We start from the raw sequence: 20025 nt of genomic DNA on the forward strand, positions 1-20025 counted from the left end.
GAGTAAGAGCAAGATCCTGTCCTAAAACTGCTGGTGGAAAGAGTAAATTAAGAAATCTATGCTTTAAAAAGGCTGGCCTCTGAAAGCTCACTATGTACCACCACAGGACACAAGATACTGTCCAGTCTTTAACAAGCTTACATTCTACTAGGAGACTAATAAAAATGCACAAAATTTCAGACCAGGAGTTACTAAGCAAACATATTGTTGCACTAGAGAGCAACTGAGAAAGAGGTAGGTCTACTTGACATAATAACTTTGCAAAAGCCCCCTCCCTATATGATGTTTATTCTGAGTTTGGTTTGTATGCCTTGCCATAGCATGAAGAAACCCTGAAGTACACTTTAGGAACAAGAAAGAGCAGTACAAAGGACCTAGTTAAGAGGGAACATGGCTTATGCCAGACTATCATTTTCCTTATAGGTGAGGAGGAATCCTTTACAAAATGTAGAGGACAGACATGCTTCTATTTGAATGTTCGGGGATTCCTAAGGCTGCCCCAAGGATGCAGGTGTGGTCATCACCTAGGCAATAGAAGTAGAGTGGATAGATTTGCAGATCTGAGAAGAACACATAAAAATCTTGGCAGGAAGAGAAATGCAGGATTCCTATCATGCTAACACTATGATCCTCAATCCCAGGGAAAGTCACGCCAGGGGCAGAAATGAAGCGGCACCCTGGGTCTAAACTGTGAGAGCTGCAGGATCTGGGCAGCGAGGAAAGGATCTCTAACTCCCAAAGCATTCTCTCCCTAGTAAGGCTCTGGCTGGCAGCAGGATGGGATTTCTATTCTCAGAAGGCAAAGGATAAGGATGTTACCCAGACAGCCTCATTGCTATCACAAGGGCTTACCAAACTTCCCTTCTCCTTCACCCCAAGCAGCAGCACATAACAGTCTAGACATGGTGTGACAGAAGCCCTGGATGTGGTGAAAAGTACACTAGGTATCTGGAGAGGCCTAACACTGTTGGAACTGGCTGCAAATGTACAGAAAATGTGGGATGCTGGCTACCATAACGAAAGGAAAGGCCTCGGGACTGTAGAAGTATGAGCAATGAAATATGCCTATGGCACGAGTGTGTACACATTCTTGGATGCACATGTACGCTCTCTGTCTCTGTCTCTCCTCTCCTCCTCCCCCCAGTCAGGATTCTGGTCTCTAGCCACTAGAATACTTCAGGGCAAACCTCCCCTACCACTATCACCAAATTAGCAGTGGTCCATACTCTTATCTCCCAAGTAACACCACCCAACTTGCAAAAAAACCTCCATCATTCTCAAAGAACTTAGTCCTGAAGGCCCTCCCTGATGACCCTCAGCCCCAGGAAAACATTCCTAGTCAAACCTCCCCTTACACCACCAAGTCCTATAGGCAATATAACAATAAGGTTTTACAACTAAATCTGCACAACAGCTTAAAATGTTGTAAAGTACCTGCTGCATTTTTTAGAAGTGATTTCACATAAAATTCTGAAAGTATGGATCCTTTAAAAGACACTGGTCCTTTAATACTACAGACACACTGCAATTTCATATTTTACTCAAGTTCTTTCATGTTTTCACTGTTTCTAGCTGATAGGTATTTTGACAGTGACTTTTTTTTTTTTTTCATTTCACATGGCTAGCCCACTGGATTTCTTGTCCACCAAATCCAGTTTTTGAACTCCAGTCTCAGACGTCTCCAAGTAACTTTAGCTATTTAGAACCTGAGACTTCAAGATTCTGCAGAAGAGACCCTGATATAGCGGCCTCTTGTGAGGCTATGCCAGTGCCTGGCAAACACAGAAGTCAGCTATTGGATGGAACACAGGGCCCCCAATGGAGGAGCTAGAGAAAGTACCCAAGGAGCTGAAGGGAGATGCAACCCTGTAGGTGGAACAATATGAACTAACCAGTACCCCCTGAACTTGTGTCTCTAGCTGTATATGTAGCAGAAGATGGCCTAGTCAGCCATCATTGGGAAGAGAGGCCCCTTAGTCTTGCGAACTTTATATGACCCAGCACAGGGGAAGGCCAGGACCAAGAAGTGGGAGTGGGTGGGTAGGGGAGCAGGGGCGGGGGGGGGGGGNGGATATGGGGCACTTTCGGGATAGCATTTGAAATGTAAATAAAGAAAAAAATAAAAAAAAAAGAACCTGAGACTTCAGAGCTAGTGGGAAACAAAACTCCTCCTTTCACTTCAGGTAGGAAAAAAAAAACAAAACAAAAAAACAAACAAACAAAACAACCAGAACCACAAGTTTCCCAGACACAGGAGCTGCACTATTTTGCCAAACCCACAGGCTGCTAAGGGCAGCCCTGGAGACAAGGTCACCTCGGCCAGCAGGGCTGCAGCTAAGGGCGAGGCCCAGACCTCAGAACTGGTCATCTAATTGCATCTCACCAGTCTCTGTACACAGGGTCAGACTATTCCAGAGAAAGCAGGTCTTTGTCCCTTGTCTCATGGTATAACCTAGCCCTGAACGAGCTGCGGCCTCTATGCAAGTCAGTTCTACACAATGCTCCACATGCACACAGCACATGCCACTTCACACTGATCCCACCCCCAGATCCCCCTTTCCCATTCCACTATCACTAGCCTTGCCAAGTCCCTCGCTGTCTCTCCGACTGTGACTCTGACCATCTGATACCATTCAGGCTCCTCCAACTCATTCTTCAACTTTTCCCTGGTATCTGATGGGGGAAATCAAGTCCTTGGAGCTGCAGTTCTCAACCTGTGGGTCACGACCCCCAAAGGGGTGCCATAACAGATGTCCTGTATATCGGATATTTACATCATGATTCAGAGCAGCAAAATTAGTTTTGAAGTAGTAAAAAAAAAACAATAATAATAATAATGTTATGGTTGGGGGTCACCACCACATGAGGAATTAGAGCAAAGGGACACAGCATTAGGAAGGTGAAAACCAATAACTTAGGTTTCACAACAACCTGGAGAATGCTGTCTTCATTCTTATACAGTGGCATCCGAGGTCTCCTACACATTGCAGCTTCTGTTCCCTAGTCCCTGCCATCTCCACTAGTCTGTCCTTGGTATCCACTTCACTGTTCATGTACGTGCTGTCCCATCTATCCAGGAGGCCTATTAAGCTGCAAACATCCTTTAAGAGTTCTAAGCAGGAGCTGGAAGGTCCATTCCCAGTCTCTAGATCAGTATACTTAAGTGTATATTCATAGGATTTGAAGGACTTAGTACTACTCAACATAGATTGTTGACATTGAACTTCCACCGGATAAAGCTACTCTGTACTCCTGAGACTTGACTTACCTCTTCATTTCTTTAGTCAACAAACACAACCCCTGACTTGAAGCTTGTCCATTGTGGGGCATGGGGGTAGCGGACCTTCATTTTAGCTATGGCTTGCAAACATACCGCAAGTATAAATGACTGCTTAATGTTGACTCCACAAGACAAATGCTCAACCCTAACCACCCTTTGTGCTTCTCCCCTACTCTCAGGTCCTCCCTAAGATGACATCTCATGTGGTGAATGAGATTGATAACATACTACGCAACAAGCCCTACAGCAAAAAGGACTATAGATCATAAGGCAATGCATGAGCCACTTAAGCTGCATGAGTAAAGTCATGATGGGTAGGCAGTGCAGAACGGCCTTACCAGCCACTCTTTTCAATCACTTAGCAGTTTGCTGCTCAACCTCTAGAGTCCCAGATTCTCTGAGGTTTCTGCTGTTGCTACCACTGTGCACCCTGGATTCTGAACACATCTGAAAATTCACAAGCCAGAAAATCCATTCTATTTTCTTATCTTGGACTGGTCCCCTATCCTGGCATTGGTCTGTGTACCTCATGTTTTTGCAATGGAAAGAATATTGGGGTAGGGGAATCTATTATCTTCAGAAGAAGGCTGTACATATATATTTTTTTCAAAAGAACAAATTTCACAAGATACAGTATATGACCTGCATAGGAAACAGGATATCCTCACTCTTTAGTCTTGCTCGGGAGAACAAACTGAACTAGGTTTTTTGTTTTTTCCATATTTCATATTCATACTAGCAAGTTTTATGTCACCTGTAATTCAAATAAAATTTCTAGGTATTTGCTTTCACTATCTCTAAAGTTATGTTGTTGCCTGGCCCTGTACAATTTAACTGGGGTGTCTCTCAGGGTTCTAACATATCCATTTACATAGTTATAAAGGCATGACTATCCCAATCTTTACTAGATACATAATGCTGATTTATAAAAGGGTTACAATGTTATGGAAACAGCTTTAAATAAAATGTTAAGTGTTCATTTTTTTACTTTCTATTAAAGCCTACATATACTTTCAATTGCTTGTAGGCACAATTTCTGTTGAGTATAAATATTTGAGCTTTAAAAGTACATACATGCTCAGTTTTCTAATTAAACCTATAAATACCCAGAAAGGCAAGTGTTCAATTGACCGTTGGGACATTATTATATAATGCTTGATATTTTCTGGTTATTAAAATGAAAACAAATCATAAGCAATGTAAAAAAAAATTTTTTTCATTCCTAAGTACATGCTAGATGAATTAACTTGCCCAAAAGAAAAAGCAAAATATTCAAGACGCTCGTGAATCTAATTGTATCACACACTACACCATATGCATGAAAGCTCTTTGCATGGAACAAAGGGGCTTAGCTTTGCACTCAGAATCTGAGATACACTTAGCCCTGCCTCTACAGGCTAATTCCCCTCACTGTATCCCACTTGAGAAAAACTGTATGACTATATAAACTGTGTGGGTATCTGTAAATAAGGATAAAACACAAGGAGTTTTTGTTGTTGTTTTGTTTTCTGTAAAGGTGGGGTCATTTTCTAACTCTCATTTGTCTAACTATAGATGGACCACATTCTACTTCATCTAGTTAGCAAGTTCTCCATCACTTTAAGATTTACACAAGAAATATACGAACTTAGAATCATTTTCAGATATGTACCACATGGTTAAGTTCTAAATCTTAAACTATCAGTGAAAGATACCAAGAAATATGATTGTTACTACCCAGACTCCAGCAGGCAACCTGGGAGTTTTTCCCATGAGTATCTGATTAATGACAGAAATGAATTAACTTTCCATCTATTCATTGTAAATGTAATCCACTGAACTACTGTATGTATAAATGAGTGGAGTGCTGTCTAAATGAAAATCAATTTATTTGCTTAGAGTAATAAAGGCATCTGCAATCTCATAACTCATCTTTTGGGTCTTTCATTATAAAATACAAATAAAATGTCACCATGAAATAAACAATAATCACCTAAATAAATTATACTGAAAGCTATACTGCAATGAATGCTTAAGAGAAGTCACAGTGACTAAACAGGCTGAAACAAGGAGGGGTGGTACACACCCATACTCCCATCTCTGAGGAAGCAGAATCCAAAGGATCCAGAATTAGACACTCTCTCAACGACCACCATCCCAACAGAAAAGACAAAAGACCGAGATTTATGCTGCAAGCTTTGAGTGCTGGCACACACCTGTAATCATAGCACTTAAGAAACTGAGGGGGAGGGGTCTTAAGTTTGTGGCCAGCTTGGACTACACTTACAAGAAAACTAAAAAATATTTTGCAAACTCCTTTCCTTTCAGTGGATTTTGGAAAACTGCACACTAAGGTTAAAGCTTCTCAAACCCCCTTGAAAGCAGTTGCAGATTTAAACCAAATATGGGCAATACATTCCTACCAAGGTAAACTGAGTAATACATTTCAGCTTTACCCTTATGAAGAAAAGTTACATTTACTAATTTCCTCTTCAGAACTCCTTGGCAAGGAACTAGTCATGCTGGTCTCAAGCAGGACAAATACAAACTACAAACTCTGGGCCTGGATTCCTACTTCAGGAACTGATACTTCATAGACTGCCAAATATCATTCAAAAACACAGCAACAGCACTGCTTCAAGGAACCTAAGCTGCAAAGCCACCTATGTGCACAACAAGGAACTGGTCAGGACAGATCAAGAAACGGACCCACATTGCTAGTTCATTTCAAAATCAGGCTTACAACCCATGGACCCTGTATGCTAGTCCACAGCTCTTTTAAAGACTTTTTTCTTAATAGAGCTGTTTTTACACTCACTTGTACAAGATTTTTTGAGTTAGAGGAGACAACCTACTCCAGGAAATAGTCCTCTTATCTTCATGTACACATTATGACACACTTGTCTGCTGCCCCAGCCTCCTCTACCTCAGCTACTGTGCATGTGTCTGTGTACCTACCTGCACAATAATATAAAATTAAAATTAAATAAAACTAAAGACCCGCCCAATCTCCTATTAGCTACCCTAAGACTTCAAAATAGGTGGGAAATAAACAATATGCTGGTATTCTTCATACATGCACACGTGTACATTCGTACATTCATACAAATCCTTCCTACTGTAATGCCTGGTAGGAAGGCTCAGCAGGCACACAGCAGCACACTAGGGCAGGGACTTCCTGTAACTGTGCTAGACCTGTCAATGCCTCAGACATCTGCCCAGAGACTTCAACGGTGCACTTACATGTGTAGGAAAGAGGTCTAATATAAAGTGTGTAATAAATACTCTTATGGTTCACATAAAGAATTACAGAAAAACACATTTTTTAAAACAAAGTTTAATCATACTTATTAATAACAAGACTTTTTTTAAAAATGCAGTATAAATTCAACTTCCATCATTTCAGTTAACTTCAAATTATCCTTTCCAAATTAAAACAATATACCAAACAGGACAAGTTGTATATTTAAATCTAAGACTTCTACTAAGTTATAAATGAGTAAATCATGAAATAAAAATTCTTAACACTAAGATTCTACCTACCACACATATGAGAAAAGAAAGAATGCGAGCACTCTGAATGTCCTATTTTACTGGTATGATGTGTGGGGTCTTTTTATGGTACAAACTCTGCCTGCCACAGGATTTCACTGTCTGTGTCTTACTGAATCGTATGTGCAATGTTCAATGGTGAAGAGACTAGAGAAGAGGGTCCACACTTCTAAGTATAAAGGACTGATACACTGATTCCTTAAAGGGAGCTAGTGATATGGCTGCGTGACTTCACACACAGAAATTTGGTAGCACAGAGTTAAGAGGGCATTTTGAGAGTTAAAAACAAAGACAGTCGCAGGAAACATTCAAGACAGAAGAAAACTGCATAATCACTCTCCCAACAAACTTTTGTTTACTAATTAAAATTAAAAATTTGAAGCTGACATCCCGATTTCCCCATTCTTGAGCTTCTGTCAGATAAAGGTGGTGACTTTCTCCCCAGCTACATAGGCACCGCCACCTAGTGGCAAGTTCACAGCAGTCATTTAGAAGGTGTTTGTTTGGCTTAGCTTTGGTAACATGATGGTGTATCAAATTATCACTTTACCAGCCAAATACTGATTAAAATAAAACAACAAAACAGCCTACCTCATATGTGTTACTGAACTGCACTTTGCTTTGAATCCCTTCTCATTTCCCCATTCACTCCACATTACCTGGAAATGGCACTCAGATAACAACGTATCACTGAAAAGAACTGAACACTTGGAGATAAAATGATTCTCCAGGCAGACAGTAAGGGGTAACATGACTATACAAGCGCACTCCTCCTGAGTTCCCTAAGTAGCACAGACCACAGAAACATCTACCTGCACAAAAACAGCTCTACTCCTTGTAAATATCTTTACAGTTAGAGTCATATGTTCCTCTTAAGTTTACAAGCAGAAACTAGGTATTATTAATAATTCCCTTTGAGGTGCTCTTTACAGAAAGTTCTTGGGTGTGGTGAACAGCAAATAGGAATATGAAATCAGTGATCATAGTGTTGCATTTGCAAACTGTGAAGTCACAGCATACAAAAACAGAATCTGTACATAATGGGTCAGGGAAAAGACATGGGAGGGGGGTTATGACCACACAACATGTGGCTACTCTTAGCTAGACCCCCCCCCCCAAAAATGTATGTGATCAGCACTTCACAATTGAAAGGAACCTTGAACAAAAGGGGCTAAATTTATTAAAGTCCTCATGGAAAAATGCTGACAACCATTTTAAACCACTGTAAAATATTTGGAGAGTTCAAAGAATTCCAGGGCTACATTCACAAAAATTCTTTTGGTCTCTCATGTGTCAATAATCAGGATAGAAATACTCTCTCACTTAATATTCTGCCTGTGGTGCAAAAGCCTGGTCACAGAAACAATGATCCCAGTGACTTCACACATCAAACCAACATGGCAGGGTCAAGCTGACCTCCCCGGCCACCCAGGGCCAAGCCATACAGCTGGCCAGCGTGTGCACTGGCTCCCAGGCCAACACTCACAGGCCTGGGTACTATTTCTAGGTAACTACCTTGGCCGCCTTTCTTTTAAAAAAAAAAAAAGATTCTGCAAGTTCCCCACCCTCAAATTGGAGAGGCCATGTTTTTAACTTTGAGTTATTATAAATTACAAATTTGAAGCTTTGTTAAAAGAAAAATGAGGCTTCTGTTTAATCCCTTAGGAAGAGGATTTACAGTTCGAAAAGTTGTAATATTGTGCTTGGAACACAGAGAACCAGTTATTAACTTCTTCCTCCTATTATAAATAATAACAGCTCAGTCCAGGTTACCATGACCTCTGACAGATGTAGGAAACAAGTTATTTTCTCCTCGTGATTACAGCACATTGCAAGACTCCTTGCCTTTTAATAAAATGCCCTGGTACTCTGAGTTTCCCTTTCAATTCATTTAATTTCAGCAATCTGTCAAAAAGAGCCAATAAACAAACACTGAATTACATTCTACTGCATTTTTAAACCCTCAAGCTCCAGACTATAAAAACATCTTATGTGTCTCCCAACCTGGCCACCCTGATGCTTTCCCATATACCACAGGCCACCCCTAGATACAAAGGCAGAGGGCCAAGCTACGCAGTCTATTTGGAGCCAGTAGACAAGAGGGCGATGAGTCCAGATGAAGCACTTATGGATAAAATGTAGTTCCTGTAAGATTTAATGTTAAGGAAAAAATGAGACTCCCTAAATTAGGTTTTTAACAATAAAAGGGCTTTTCCTTATTGACACAAATATGTAGATGTCGTTGGACTGTCTGTAAACACAATCTACAACATGGGAAGCTATAAAACATGAAAAAATACCCACAAGCAATATGCTTCAATACTGAAAAGACACATGGGACAAACTTAGAACAAATAATAACAAAGAACACATCCTAGTTCCATATAACCCTCATGGGAAGAACTGGTCAAAGACCATGCAGACATAAGCAAAACAGTAAAGGGGAAAATCTCTAGAAAATCAGCATGCTGCTACAGTCAGCCTGTAAGGCAAGGAGGTTCTGAAAGCTCTGCCTACTTACAGACTGAGCAAACCATGGTGGGGGGCTCTGGCAAAGTCCACCAGTATTCCCAAAAGATGAGTAGGAAAGTGTCTGATATTTTATTACACCATAAGCTCTGATTGTTAAAAAGTCTGGCTGTGCTTTTCTGGATTAACACCTTTGATAAAAAATTATTTTAATAAGAAAACAAATAACTCTTGGCCAAAGCTCAATTTAAAAGCATCCTGAACACTATTAAGATATTATAAACTGTGTATTTGTAACTACCCTGGCTATCACCTAACCCCCAAAGTCAGCATATATGAGCATAACAGAACCAGTGAAGACAGCACATTTACTCTGACTATGACTCCTTGTAGACAGGAAGGTAGATGAAGTCAGACAGTGTAACACTGCTTTATAACACATTATTTACCATAAAACTACAATTTATAGATTTAAAAAACACTAAGTCAAGCCAGAAACTCTTAAGCTCTAAGTCCACAGACACCTACCTATAGTTAGTGTTATTTAACTGACTCTGGGAAGTTTCTGTTTCCACAAGCATACCAGATAGCTTAAAAATACAACAAACTACTGTTTATAGGAAAACTTTCTAAAGGATACACTGTGGGGTTGAAGTTCTTCAGTATAAAGAAGGAAGCAACAATAACCAGAACCAGGAACAGAGTGTTGTTATAGAAGATGGAGAATGTTGTGGCTTCATAATCAGCAACTTCATTCTTCTTCCACAGGATTCTAGAGATACAAGTCAAGTAAGTTTATAAACATGACCAAAACCTTGACATACCAAATGGTTCTCATTCACTAAAAAAAAACCTTTCTTTGTGTTCAAGGGTGAAAATGCATTTGCATTTATTAAATTTAGAGCAAATTATCTCCTTTTTTCTACTGAATTCTGTTTTTCTTATTGATGCTAAATTAACAATTACTGGGTGTGTTACCATTTCTCCAAACAGCCAAGGCTTCAGTAGAGGGGACTGATACTAACTGCAACTGACATGATTTTGTAAGGTCCTAAAACAGGCATCTTTAAGAGTCCCAGAAAAGGGATTATCCAACCTGAGGCCTGTGGACCAGCCATATATGTCCCAGGACTGCTAGATGTAGCCTATTTATGGATGATGTCATATCATGCACACATCAAAAGGTTGATGCCCTTAGTTAGATCTGCCCTTAAAACTTGGTCTCAATGGTTGATATGACATAGACTTCTTTGGCTTTAGCTTCTCTAGAGGCATAGCTTAAGCCTTTAGCTTTACACCCTAAAGAGATAATGCCAAGTACACAGCCAATCACAAACTCACCAAGTCTATCTTTAGTTGTCTTTACTGAATTTGAACAAGGAATCCATATAATATTAAGGAAGATGTTTTTAAACTTCCATAAAATTCTTACTTTTAAATCTATTTTAAATGCTCCCATATGTATCTGCTTTTTAATCCAAGAGGCCAAGAGAATGTTTCAGAATGCTTGTGATTAAAGCAGATTTTATTCCACTTGGCTAATTAACTTTGCAAAATCATTTTTTAAAGACTAGATTATACCCCAGTGGTAGGGTATGAAGTCAAATAAACTGATCTGGGTAAACTGACTGGGTTAACACTTTTCTTCTTTATCAGAAAAAAAAAAAATTGTTGAGAATCCACCACACACAGTATGGTAGCTATGTTTCCAGAAGCATTTATTTATATGTACAAATTATTATACTTGGCTGCTTCACTGTAGAGTCATCATCAAAAAGATTAAAAGTCCCAACTCTAGGTGCTTTGTCCTCCCAGGAAGATATGCTACTCTGAAGTTAGATGATACAGAGCCCTCCCACCACTACCATAAGGATGAGTAATTGACACTTCTACTTAGCACATGCTTTAATCCAAAGTCAAGAAGTTTGGCTATAGGAACTAAAATAAAGATAATCTCTCACCCAATCTTCACTATAAAATCTGTAGTCTCATATATATGCTCTATTTCCTTGATTTTTATAAATGGCCCCTACTTAATAAATTTATTCTTCTTTGGGAAACAGGAAGAATGTCACATTAAAGTATAGCCAATAACATTCTGATTTCAAAGAGTAAATGAAATCTAAACTGAAGGAAAGACACTTTTACGCTGCTCCAAGGAAATCAGGCACAGTAAGCTGCACCTGAATGCTAAAAAATCCTCAGAACCAACACAGCTATTTTTAACTCTGGCGTAAGACCCAGTGAGCTATGGTATGCTTTTATTCTGCTGATTAAATCATCCCAGTGACATCTGAGCAGGTCTCCCTAACTCTCTTCGTGCCATGACCTGAAACAGAATCACCTCCAAAACAACTGAGATGAAAGTCTGACGATCCAATCCATGATACCACCCCAGCTCCCATGTTACATCAGGCTACATAAGCCAGAACCATCCAAATGTCTTTGAAGCATTTCTAGTCTACCACATACTGGTTATTGTGAAATAATTTTTAAAAACTCCAAATTTATTCATTACCAATGCTTCTACCAAAGCTTCACTAGTAGAAAATTTAGCTTAGGAGAATATTTCCCAAGCAATCATTCTTCAGGGACAGCCAACTATGACAGGAGAAAGAGGAGACTAAACAGAAATTGTTACAAGCAGATAATACTGTCAAAAGAGCTTCAGGAAACCAAAAAGAGTCCCACTTCCGAGCTTGAATCTCTTAACTTGCCATTGCTTATTTCCATCCCTGAGTGGTAAAATACAAACATGCCAAAACAGTTATAAATGGAGCTTGGAGACAAACTGTTGCACCTTTTCTTACATCAAATCTCTTGGAAGCAACATATCCTCTGGAAACAATTTACCAAATCTTAATGAAGTCTCTGATCTGTTATCCAGATTAATTAATCATGAGTCTAGACCTGGGTAAAACTATTTTTGAGGAAAATACTAATAGCACTCATTTCTACTGTTGGCAAGAGCGATTTTATAATCTGCACTTCAGACATCAACCTGACAACTTTAAAAACGCTAAGTTAACAAATGACAAAGAGGTCTCACTCCCAGTGCTTGGACAGGGACTCCCAGTGCTAGGATTCACTTGTAATGACCTGAACACCACACTGAGAAAAATCCTGAGACATGTCCCAGGAAGAAAACCCAATACACACAGCAGACTGGTGAAGTCTGCAGTGAACAGGTGAGACCAATTTGCCATTTCCAATATGACCATCTCCAAAATCTTGATTTTTGTGTCAAGTACTCTGAAATTTAGTTAACTATAATATGTGCCCCAACTTAATATTGTCCTACACAATTCAACAAAGGCACTTTTAGGGTTAGACTCTCCAACTTTTATTCCTACTCAGAATTATGCAACAAAACAGCTATGCAGCCAAACCTCATTACTGCTCCCTACAACAGGCCTTCATTGCCATGATTGTAATATCAAGTCCTTATTTTTATAAAGTATTCAAAGAAGATAATCAGTTTGTTAATGTTCAGTATCTTTCCAAACCACTGTAGAAGCATTGTTCATTAAGTTACTTGGTGTTCCTTAAATTAGGATCCACTTGATAAAGTCCTTCCAAGGGTCAGTGCCAGGAAGCCTTCCTTTCTGCAGGGCTTGCATGCTGCTTTCCATCAGAGTAAAAACAGCATGACCTCACATGCTTCCTGAGCACTTGGACTCACAAGTAAGTACAGTGCTCAAACACTAGAGGTAAGTCCACAGTCCTCATTTAAACAGCGTTCCTTGCTTTTAAATGCTGCTTGATCTTATAAAATTCTATTACTTCATAAGGCCTGCACAAAGTCTTCCTGGAGGAAATGCAGTGAGGTGCTGTCCCACCATGTACTGTGCTAAAGCTTAAGATCCATGAAAGCAAACTATGCACTATGCTGCTATTAAACGCCTGGTACACAGGGTGGCCTCCAACTCACAGATTTGCTTGCCTCTGGAATTAAAGGCTGGCCCATCTGGTAACCTATATCCACCAATTTACTTGATCAATATGGGACTCCGGCAATTCATACTATGTAGGGTTTTTTTTTTGGGGGGGGGGGGAGAAGAGGGTTAACAAACATACCACCACAACCTCAATCAACGAAGGACAAACCCAGTTCTTTCTTTCCCCCAGTGTATCCAGTATTCATATATGCATGGACATCCCTGGGGAATTTTGATATCAAAACTACTAAAAATGTTAACATAATACCCTGTACCCCTACAGATTTGGGTTAAACAACATACAAGCTCTATTGCTTCCTAAATTCCAGTAAAACAGTTACTAGCATAAGCTTCCAAGTTGGACAGTCTGTATTCCCATAGATCTATGTATCAACAGCCAAGTTAGCAAGCCTTTGATGCTTGTTGTCCTCGGGGGTAAAATGGAGATCACGACAGCACCTGCTACCCCAGGCTTTGTGACTGTGAGCTTATAATTATATCATCTGTCCCCTTCCTTTTTTTCTCTACACCTTTCCCATGAATGCCCCTGTGCTCCCTTTCAAATTCACAGCCTTTTCCTTTAACTGGTGGTGGTGATGGTATATGTCATGTGTATTCCTAACTACATAAATACAACCTGTTCTGTCTGTATGTTACTATATGTTTACGTTTTCAGACCTGACTATTTGGTACTGGATAACCAATCAGAATGAGCTTCCCTAGTGAAGAGATTATTTCTCCAGTTCTTCGCATTCCTTAGTTGCCTGTAGCTCTTTGTCAGGCCTGGGGCCTCACGGGTGTTCCCCTTCTACATCAACTATCAGTGTCTTCCTTGTTCAGGTCACCCATGTTGATAAGATTTCATGAGTGTAGCTTCTCTGACATTTTTAGTAAACGAGAATCTCACAGCAAACTTCCTGTTCCTTTGGTTCCTAGAGAGCTCCCCTCTTCAGTAATGATTCCTAAGCTGTAAATGCAGGAATTATGTAGATACTTTACATAGTTACTCTTTGGAATAAATCAACTGTATATAGCTCAAAGAAAACACTCTAGTGGTAACAATTCAAAAGTCAGCCATTACTATCACCATTGCTACTGTTTATACAATTCCAACATCTTTAATAAGAATTTAAAAACAGACTTCCTCCCAAGATTTCTGACTACCACTTTAAATAAGGAGTCAAGGCAGGTAGAGAGACAGATTAAGAACCCAGTAGCCATGGCCCCCACCTGTTATCCCTATATTACACCCTGAATGCACTCCTGTAATTCCAGCTCTGAGAAAACAGAAGATGAGAAGGTGCTGGCCACCAAGCCTCATGTGTTGCTCCAGGTTCAGCAAGACCCTCAAAGGAACACAGCGGAAAGTGACAGAGGAACTAATACCGGAATCTGAACTGTCTTCTGATACCTGACACATCTTCTGGCCTCGAACGTGTACAGACAGACAGACAGACAGACACACACACACACACACACACACACACACACACCCCCCAAACCTTTCATCTTTCTCCTTCCGGGACATCTTCCGATTATCAGCTTCAGAAAGTTTCCGAGTCACTTCTTTGGAAACAGCATCCTCCCTCTTCTGTGCTACTCTGAAAGAAAACACGGCAAGAAAAAGGTCTCCACGTGCTCTAGAGAGGAAAATCAGTCTCAGAAACAGACTCTGTACTCATATTTTCTATTGCAAATGAGTGATTCTTTATATTTTAAGAAAGTTAACTATACAAAAAGTTCAGAGTTTATTACACTATACAACCTAAGAGAAGAAGTTCAAGAACTTCTCAAAATGTGGTTTCTTAGTTATGGGATTTGATTTCTGCTTGAAAGGAAGCATTTTCCAAAGCTCAAGTATTTAATATGGGTATAAAAGTCAAATGCTATTAGCACAATTCAATTAGGAATCGCTGTAACTATATTTTATTTTCCTGAGGTTCACAACCTGAATGATCCAATTTCAATTCCAAGTAAACTACAGAATAGACAATTTGATTTAATTCATGAAGAAAAATAACAAGCTATCTTAAAACTATGCTTTTAACTCCATTCCAAAGGACAATTTCATTTAAAAGAAATAGTAAAAGCTTGGTCAGAAGCTGACTATAACATTTTTAGTTAAATTAGCCACTGGTTTGAGTTAACACTAAGTCAGACAGAAATGGTTTGAATAAGAACTCAGACCAGAATCTGCAGATCTTAGAGGAGATGTATGTGAAAAGCATACTCATCAGCTGGTCATGATAGTAAATGCATTTGGGAAGTGAAAGCACAAAGATCAGGAATTCAAGGCCAGCCTCAGCTACATGATACCTTGTCTCAGAAAAAGTATACAGATCAAAACAACAACAAAAAGCCTACAAATGAATTTTATCACAGGGGCTATTAATATAAATAAATAAATAAATTTAAATAAGATGTAAAAAGCCCATAGACTAAGACAGTTATATTCAACAAAGTATATTTTCACAAATATGAGCTACCCTATAGAAGGGAAAGTAACAACAGCATGCAAACTTCTATAGAGTGCCTACCAGCTCCAAGGTACTACCACTATAAGAGCATTCAACATGACATCCCAACAGGAGAGAACACAGAAACAGAAGAAAGCCTAGTCACTGCGCTCAAGTGACTCACACTACCAGACTGTTTAGTACTAGTCAGTGTACCCAGGAAAACTGGAGAAACTAGGATGGCTTCCAGAAGAACACCCAGTCTTGATTCAACCACAAGAGCCTCTAAAATCTAGAGTCTAGATGCAAGGTAAGCACAGAAGTGGCTAAGCTGCCAGGGGATCATAAAGGACAGTCATACAAGGTTATACTCTGATGGACTGTCTATCTAAAGGTGGCCATGTCCCATAAGAACATAGTCCAGAGTAGTAGATGACCAAACGAGCTGAATCTTGAAGTAACAGGTAATAAAGAAGCTGCCAAGCAAAAGATGACAAAGATAACCTATTGAATCTGCTGGTCTAGCAGAACTTCAGTCATGAAGCCCAAGCCTTTGCATGCCCAGAATGACAGCACGAAAGCAGCTGAGGCCACTCCTGGCCCATCTCTTAAATAAAACCCTGCTAACTGAAATCATAACACACTGCTAAGTACTTGTCAGTTATAAGAGCCCACCAGAAAGACAACCAAAGAATGAGCAAAGTCAGGAAGTCTCTGCAAAAGTGTAGTGGGTCTTGAAATGACAGACATGAATAGAAAGCAAGAGGTCCTGATGGGGTAAGCACGTTAACACTCCAAGGATGGCAAGAAGGCTGTCTAAATCTCACAGGAAGGAGGCAGATGACTTTAAATCTAAGGACCTGAAAGGAATTTTGGTGTTACTGTATTAGAAAAAAGAAGGCCATGATGTATTAAGATAGTTAACAAAATAAAAATGACAGATAAAGAGAAATATATTACTTCCCAGACATCTGGCTAAGATATGTGACCTTTAAAAATGATGATGGTGATGTATTTTGCCTGCTTGTATATCTGTGCACTACGGGCATGCCTGGTACCCAAGACTAGAAGCATAAGATCCCCTAAAACTAGAGTTACAGACAGTTGTGAGCTACCATGTGGGTGCTGAGAATTGAAACTGAGTCCTCTGGAAGAGCAGCCAGTAAAATTAACCAATGAGCCACCATGCCAGCCCCTCACGTGTATGTGATTTTTATCCAATAAAATATGAACAATGCAAGGAAAAGTATCATCAAATAGCTTTATGCAACGTGTGTCAGAGTACACTCTAAATTTTGTTTCAAGAGGCCAGATAGAGACTGCTATATCAGTCTAAACAAAACTAGTTTCTAATCAAGTGTGGATACTGTGAGAAATTTTTAAAAAGTAAATAGATGACAAAATTAAGATCAAAATCCCTACTGCCTTTAAAAAATTACTTTAGAAGCTCAAGAGAAGGCTCAATAGTTAAGAGTACACATAGCTCTTGCAGAAGAGCTGAGTTCAGTTCCCAGCGCCTCTATCAGGTGGCTCAGACTACATGCAATTCCAGCTCCAGAGATCTAACACTCTCTTCTGGACCCTCAGGCAAGGGACACACCAAACCTCAGACATAAACACACAAACACAGTTCTAAAGTAAAAAAGTAAATTATTTTAATAATAATAATAATAATAATAATAATACTTCAAAGAAAAAACAAACATAAAAGGCACTACTGAATAAACAAGAGAAGAGCCTGCTGCACCCTCCTGTTTTATCTTTAGGAAAGTATGCAAATGCTTAAAACATAAAACATTTACTGAGGTAAAACTAGGGTTTTCGAGGCTGGAGATATGGGTCAGTGGTTAAAGAAAACTGACTGCTCTTCTAAACGTCCTGAATTCCATTCCCAGCCACCAAATGGTGGCTCATAGAATAAGGGATCCAATGCTATTATCTTCTAGTGTGTCTGGAAACAACTATAGTATACTCATATAAAAACTTGGGTTTTCTTCTCCTAAAGCTAGCAAAATAATTTGTCTTATAATATGCATGATCTTGAAATTCAAGAAATATGGTTGTCTTCTACAGTGAATAGACTTACAAGATTTAAAAAAAAAAATGTAACTGGCATTGAAAATGTCAGATAATTTTTAATTTTTTGCTTCCAAAATTAGTAAATGGGCAGCCTAAAATAATTTCTAGAAAGAAATCCACTGAGTTTCGGAAACATTCATTTATTTAATAGATTTGTTTTTCTGACCAAACCATCAATTAAAGACTAGGATTTAATATTCAAACTTCACCCTCAACACCCATTTCCACTGAAGCATCAGTCATATGGCTCAAGATTATCAATTCTCCAGGTATAGCTTTCTACAGAAACTAGATACACATTTCAAACTAACATTTATAAATCATGTTTAAGACACCCTGCCATAAAATACGCAGACTGGGGTTGGGGTCTGGGTACTTACTTGTGCTTCAGAACAAATTTTACATTCTTGTACGCGAAGGCTACCAAGTAAGTGCTTACTAACGTCATCACACTGTAGAGCACAGCAGACTGGATGAGATCCATATGCCATATTCTCCAGTACAACCCTGAGATGAGTGAGACAAAAGCAAGGGACACAAAACATCACTACCCCATTGCACATGCCAGATTAACTACAGCTAAACCAGGTAAATGAGAGTCAGTAAATCCCACCCAGTATCTGAGCAACTTCACCAGAGGTGAAATAGACAATAAACTGGGTTAGTCCCAGTTCAGGGCTGTCCCAGTGCAGAAAGTTAGGTTGTGGGGTTATTGCTAGTCTAGAAATTTCATCTTCTAACTTGAGAACAAACTGGGAGTGGGGATTACAAATAAGAATAACAATTTCATTCATGGGATACTATTAAGTTAAAACACGGGCCATTTTAAATCAAACGCTGTCCTAAAACATTGATTTAACTTGCTGACGTGGATGCTCACTGAAATCAAAACAATGCTTTGTCCGGCCAGTGAACCAAGGGGGTTCCACACCACATTCACTGCACGTTGAGCTTTTGTTTTGGTTTGGTTTGGTTTTGGTTTTTCGAGACAGGGTTTCTCTGTGTAGCCCTGGCTGTCCTGGAACTCACTCTGTAGACCAGGCTGGACGTTGAGTTTTTTTTTTTTTTTTTTTTTACAAGGCCAAAATAACAAAGTACTTTTGGACGTGACTGGCCTGCAGCACTGCGGCAGTGTGGGTCAGGAGACAGGAAACTCGGAAAACCTGGACTTGGAGACAGTCTTGGCCTTCAGGTGGGCAGTTTCTCATTCAATGAAGAAGTCTCGAGTTGCTCTCTAGGAGTTATTGAAATCCTAAACAAGGCTGATCGCGGAGCTCGGGCAAGGCCTAACTTGTCATTCTGCAAATCCAAAGGATGCTCAGGAGTAAGGGGAGGTTTGCCACGGGTCACGCTGCTAATTCAGTGAAGGTTATCAGTGGGTCTCCCGCCCGGCTCATTAAAGACATCCTAGTGTCCAACAGTGGTGAGGGGAAGGGCAGTGTATCAATAAGAGAATCCGGGCCAGAACCCGCGCCCGGCTCAGAAGCCCGCCGCGAGTGACTTCCCGAGGACGCTGCCCCCCGACACTAGGCCTCCCCGCCGTGCCCGCCACGTCCCCGCCGCCACCACCGCCGCCCGCCCGCCGGAGGCTCACAGATGGGAATGGCAGACACGATGAACGCGTTCCCGAAGAACAGCGCCGACGATTTGGCCGACAGGTTGCGGCTGAAATCCTGAAGAAGCAGGTCCTCCTCGGACTGCTGCTTGGAGCTGCCTTTGGGAGCCATGGCCGAGCTGAAGACTGGAGGCCGCGAGCTGGAAGGCAGAGAAGGCTCGCAAGGCCGCGTGTCCTTCCGCTAGAGCCGCGGATCCGCCCGCCACCCGTCACCGCAACGCGGAGGCGGGACTCCGCAGGGCACGCTGCTTCGGGATTGGCCATCCTGCCGTCACTTCACAAGCGTCGAGGCACGATTGGGCATGCGAACAAGACTTCCGCATCCTTTAAGGTACGTGGCGCCTCAACGCCACAATGAATGAAGGGATTTGTAGTTTAGTGTGTATCTGAGCTGCTCTCTAACTCGCTTGCCTCAGTCTCCAGACAGGCTTGGATAACCAAAATGAGCAACCATACAAGCAGTATTTTAACTAACTAACTAACTAACTAACTAACTAACTAACTAACTAACTTTATTGGTATTTCATTCCACATGTGCACTTTATATTTCTTTTTAAATTGATTGAACGATTGGCTCATTGGTTGATTGGTTGGTTGGAGGGCCGTGCCACAAAGTTGTCAGAAACCAACTTGAGGAAGTCAGTTTTCTATTTTTAC

At 40.3% G+C, this 20025-nt stretch overlaps 2 protein-coding genes across 3 annotated transcripts in view; one reads left to right on the plus strand and one right to left on the minus strand.

The window, feature by feature from the left end:
* Window positions 1–5186, plus strand: part of Kcnab1 (potassium voltage-gated channel subfamily A member regulatory beta subunit 1) — a 379110-nt gene extending 373924 nt beyond the window's left edge. Inside the window, exon 14 of one of the 2 annotated variants that reach the window (XM_021195477.2) lies at window positions 3460–5186. In XM_021195477.2, the coding sequence (XP_021051136.1) occupies window positions 3460–3549 (90 nt within the window). In that variant the 3' untranslated portion in view covers window positions 3550–5186. The remainder of the gene's footprint in view (window positions 1–3459) is intronic. The other variant, XM_021195478.2, reaches the window with a different exon arrangement.
* A 3231-nt stretch (window positions 5187–8417) lies between these two features.
* Window positions 8418–19543, minus strand: Ssr3 (signal sequence receptor subunit 3). The gene is made up of 5 exons (XM_021195993.2): window positions 19348–19543; window positions 18134–18260; window positions 14721–14819; window positions 9921–10052; window positions 8418–8956 (listed from the first exon to the last, which is right to left on the minus strand). The coding sequence occupies exons 1-5, from the start codon at window positions 19478–19480 to the stop codon at window positions 8890–8892; spliced, it is 558 nt and encodes a 185-aa protein (XP_021051652.1). The 5' UTR covers window positions 19481–19543; the 3' UTR covers window positions 8418–8889.
* Between the last annotated feature and the right edge of the window lie 482 nt (window positions 19544–20025).

Source organism: Mus pahari, chromosome 4, assembly GCF_900095145.1.
Source record: "Mus pahari chromosome 4, PAHARI_EIJ_v1.1, whole genome shotgun sequence".
NCBI classification, from domain to species: domain Eukaryota; kingdom Metazoa; phylum Chordata; class Mammalia; order Rodentia; family Muridae; genus Mus; species Mus pahari.

Excerpts from the sequence above, each read along its gene's own strand:
- Ssr3 (XM_021195993.2), bottom strand. The coding sequence starts at position 19,480 with ATGGCTCCCAAAGGCAGCTCCAAGCAGCAGTCCGAGGAGGACCTGCTT. Across the intron at positions 10,053-14,720 it reads CGGAAGGAGAAAGATGAAAG|AATCCTGTGGAAGAAGAATG; the intron begins GTTTGGGGGGTG and ends TTGTATCTCTAG. Across the intron at positions 8,957-9,920 it reads AAGAACTTCAACCCCACAGT|GAACTACATTTTATCCATAA; the intron begins GTATCCTTTAGA and ends TAAATCTTACAG.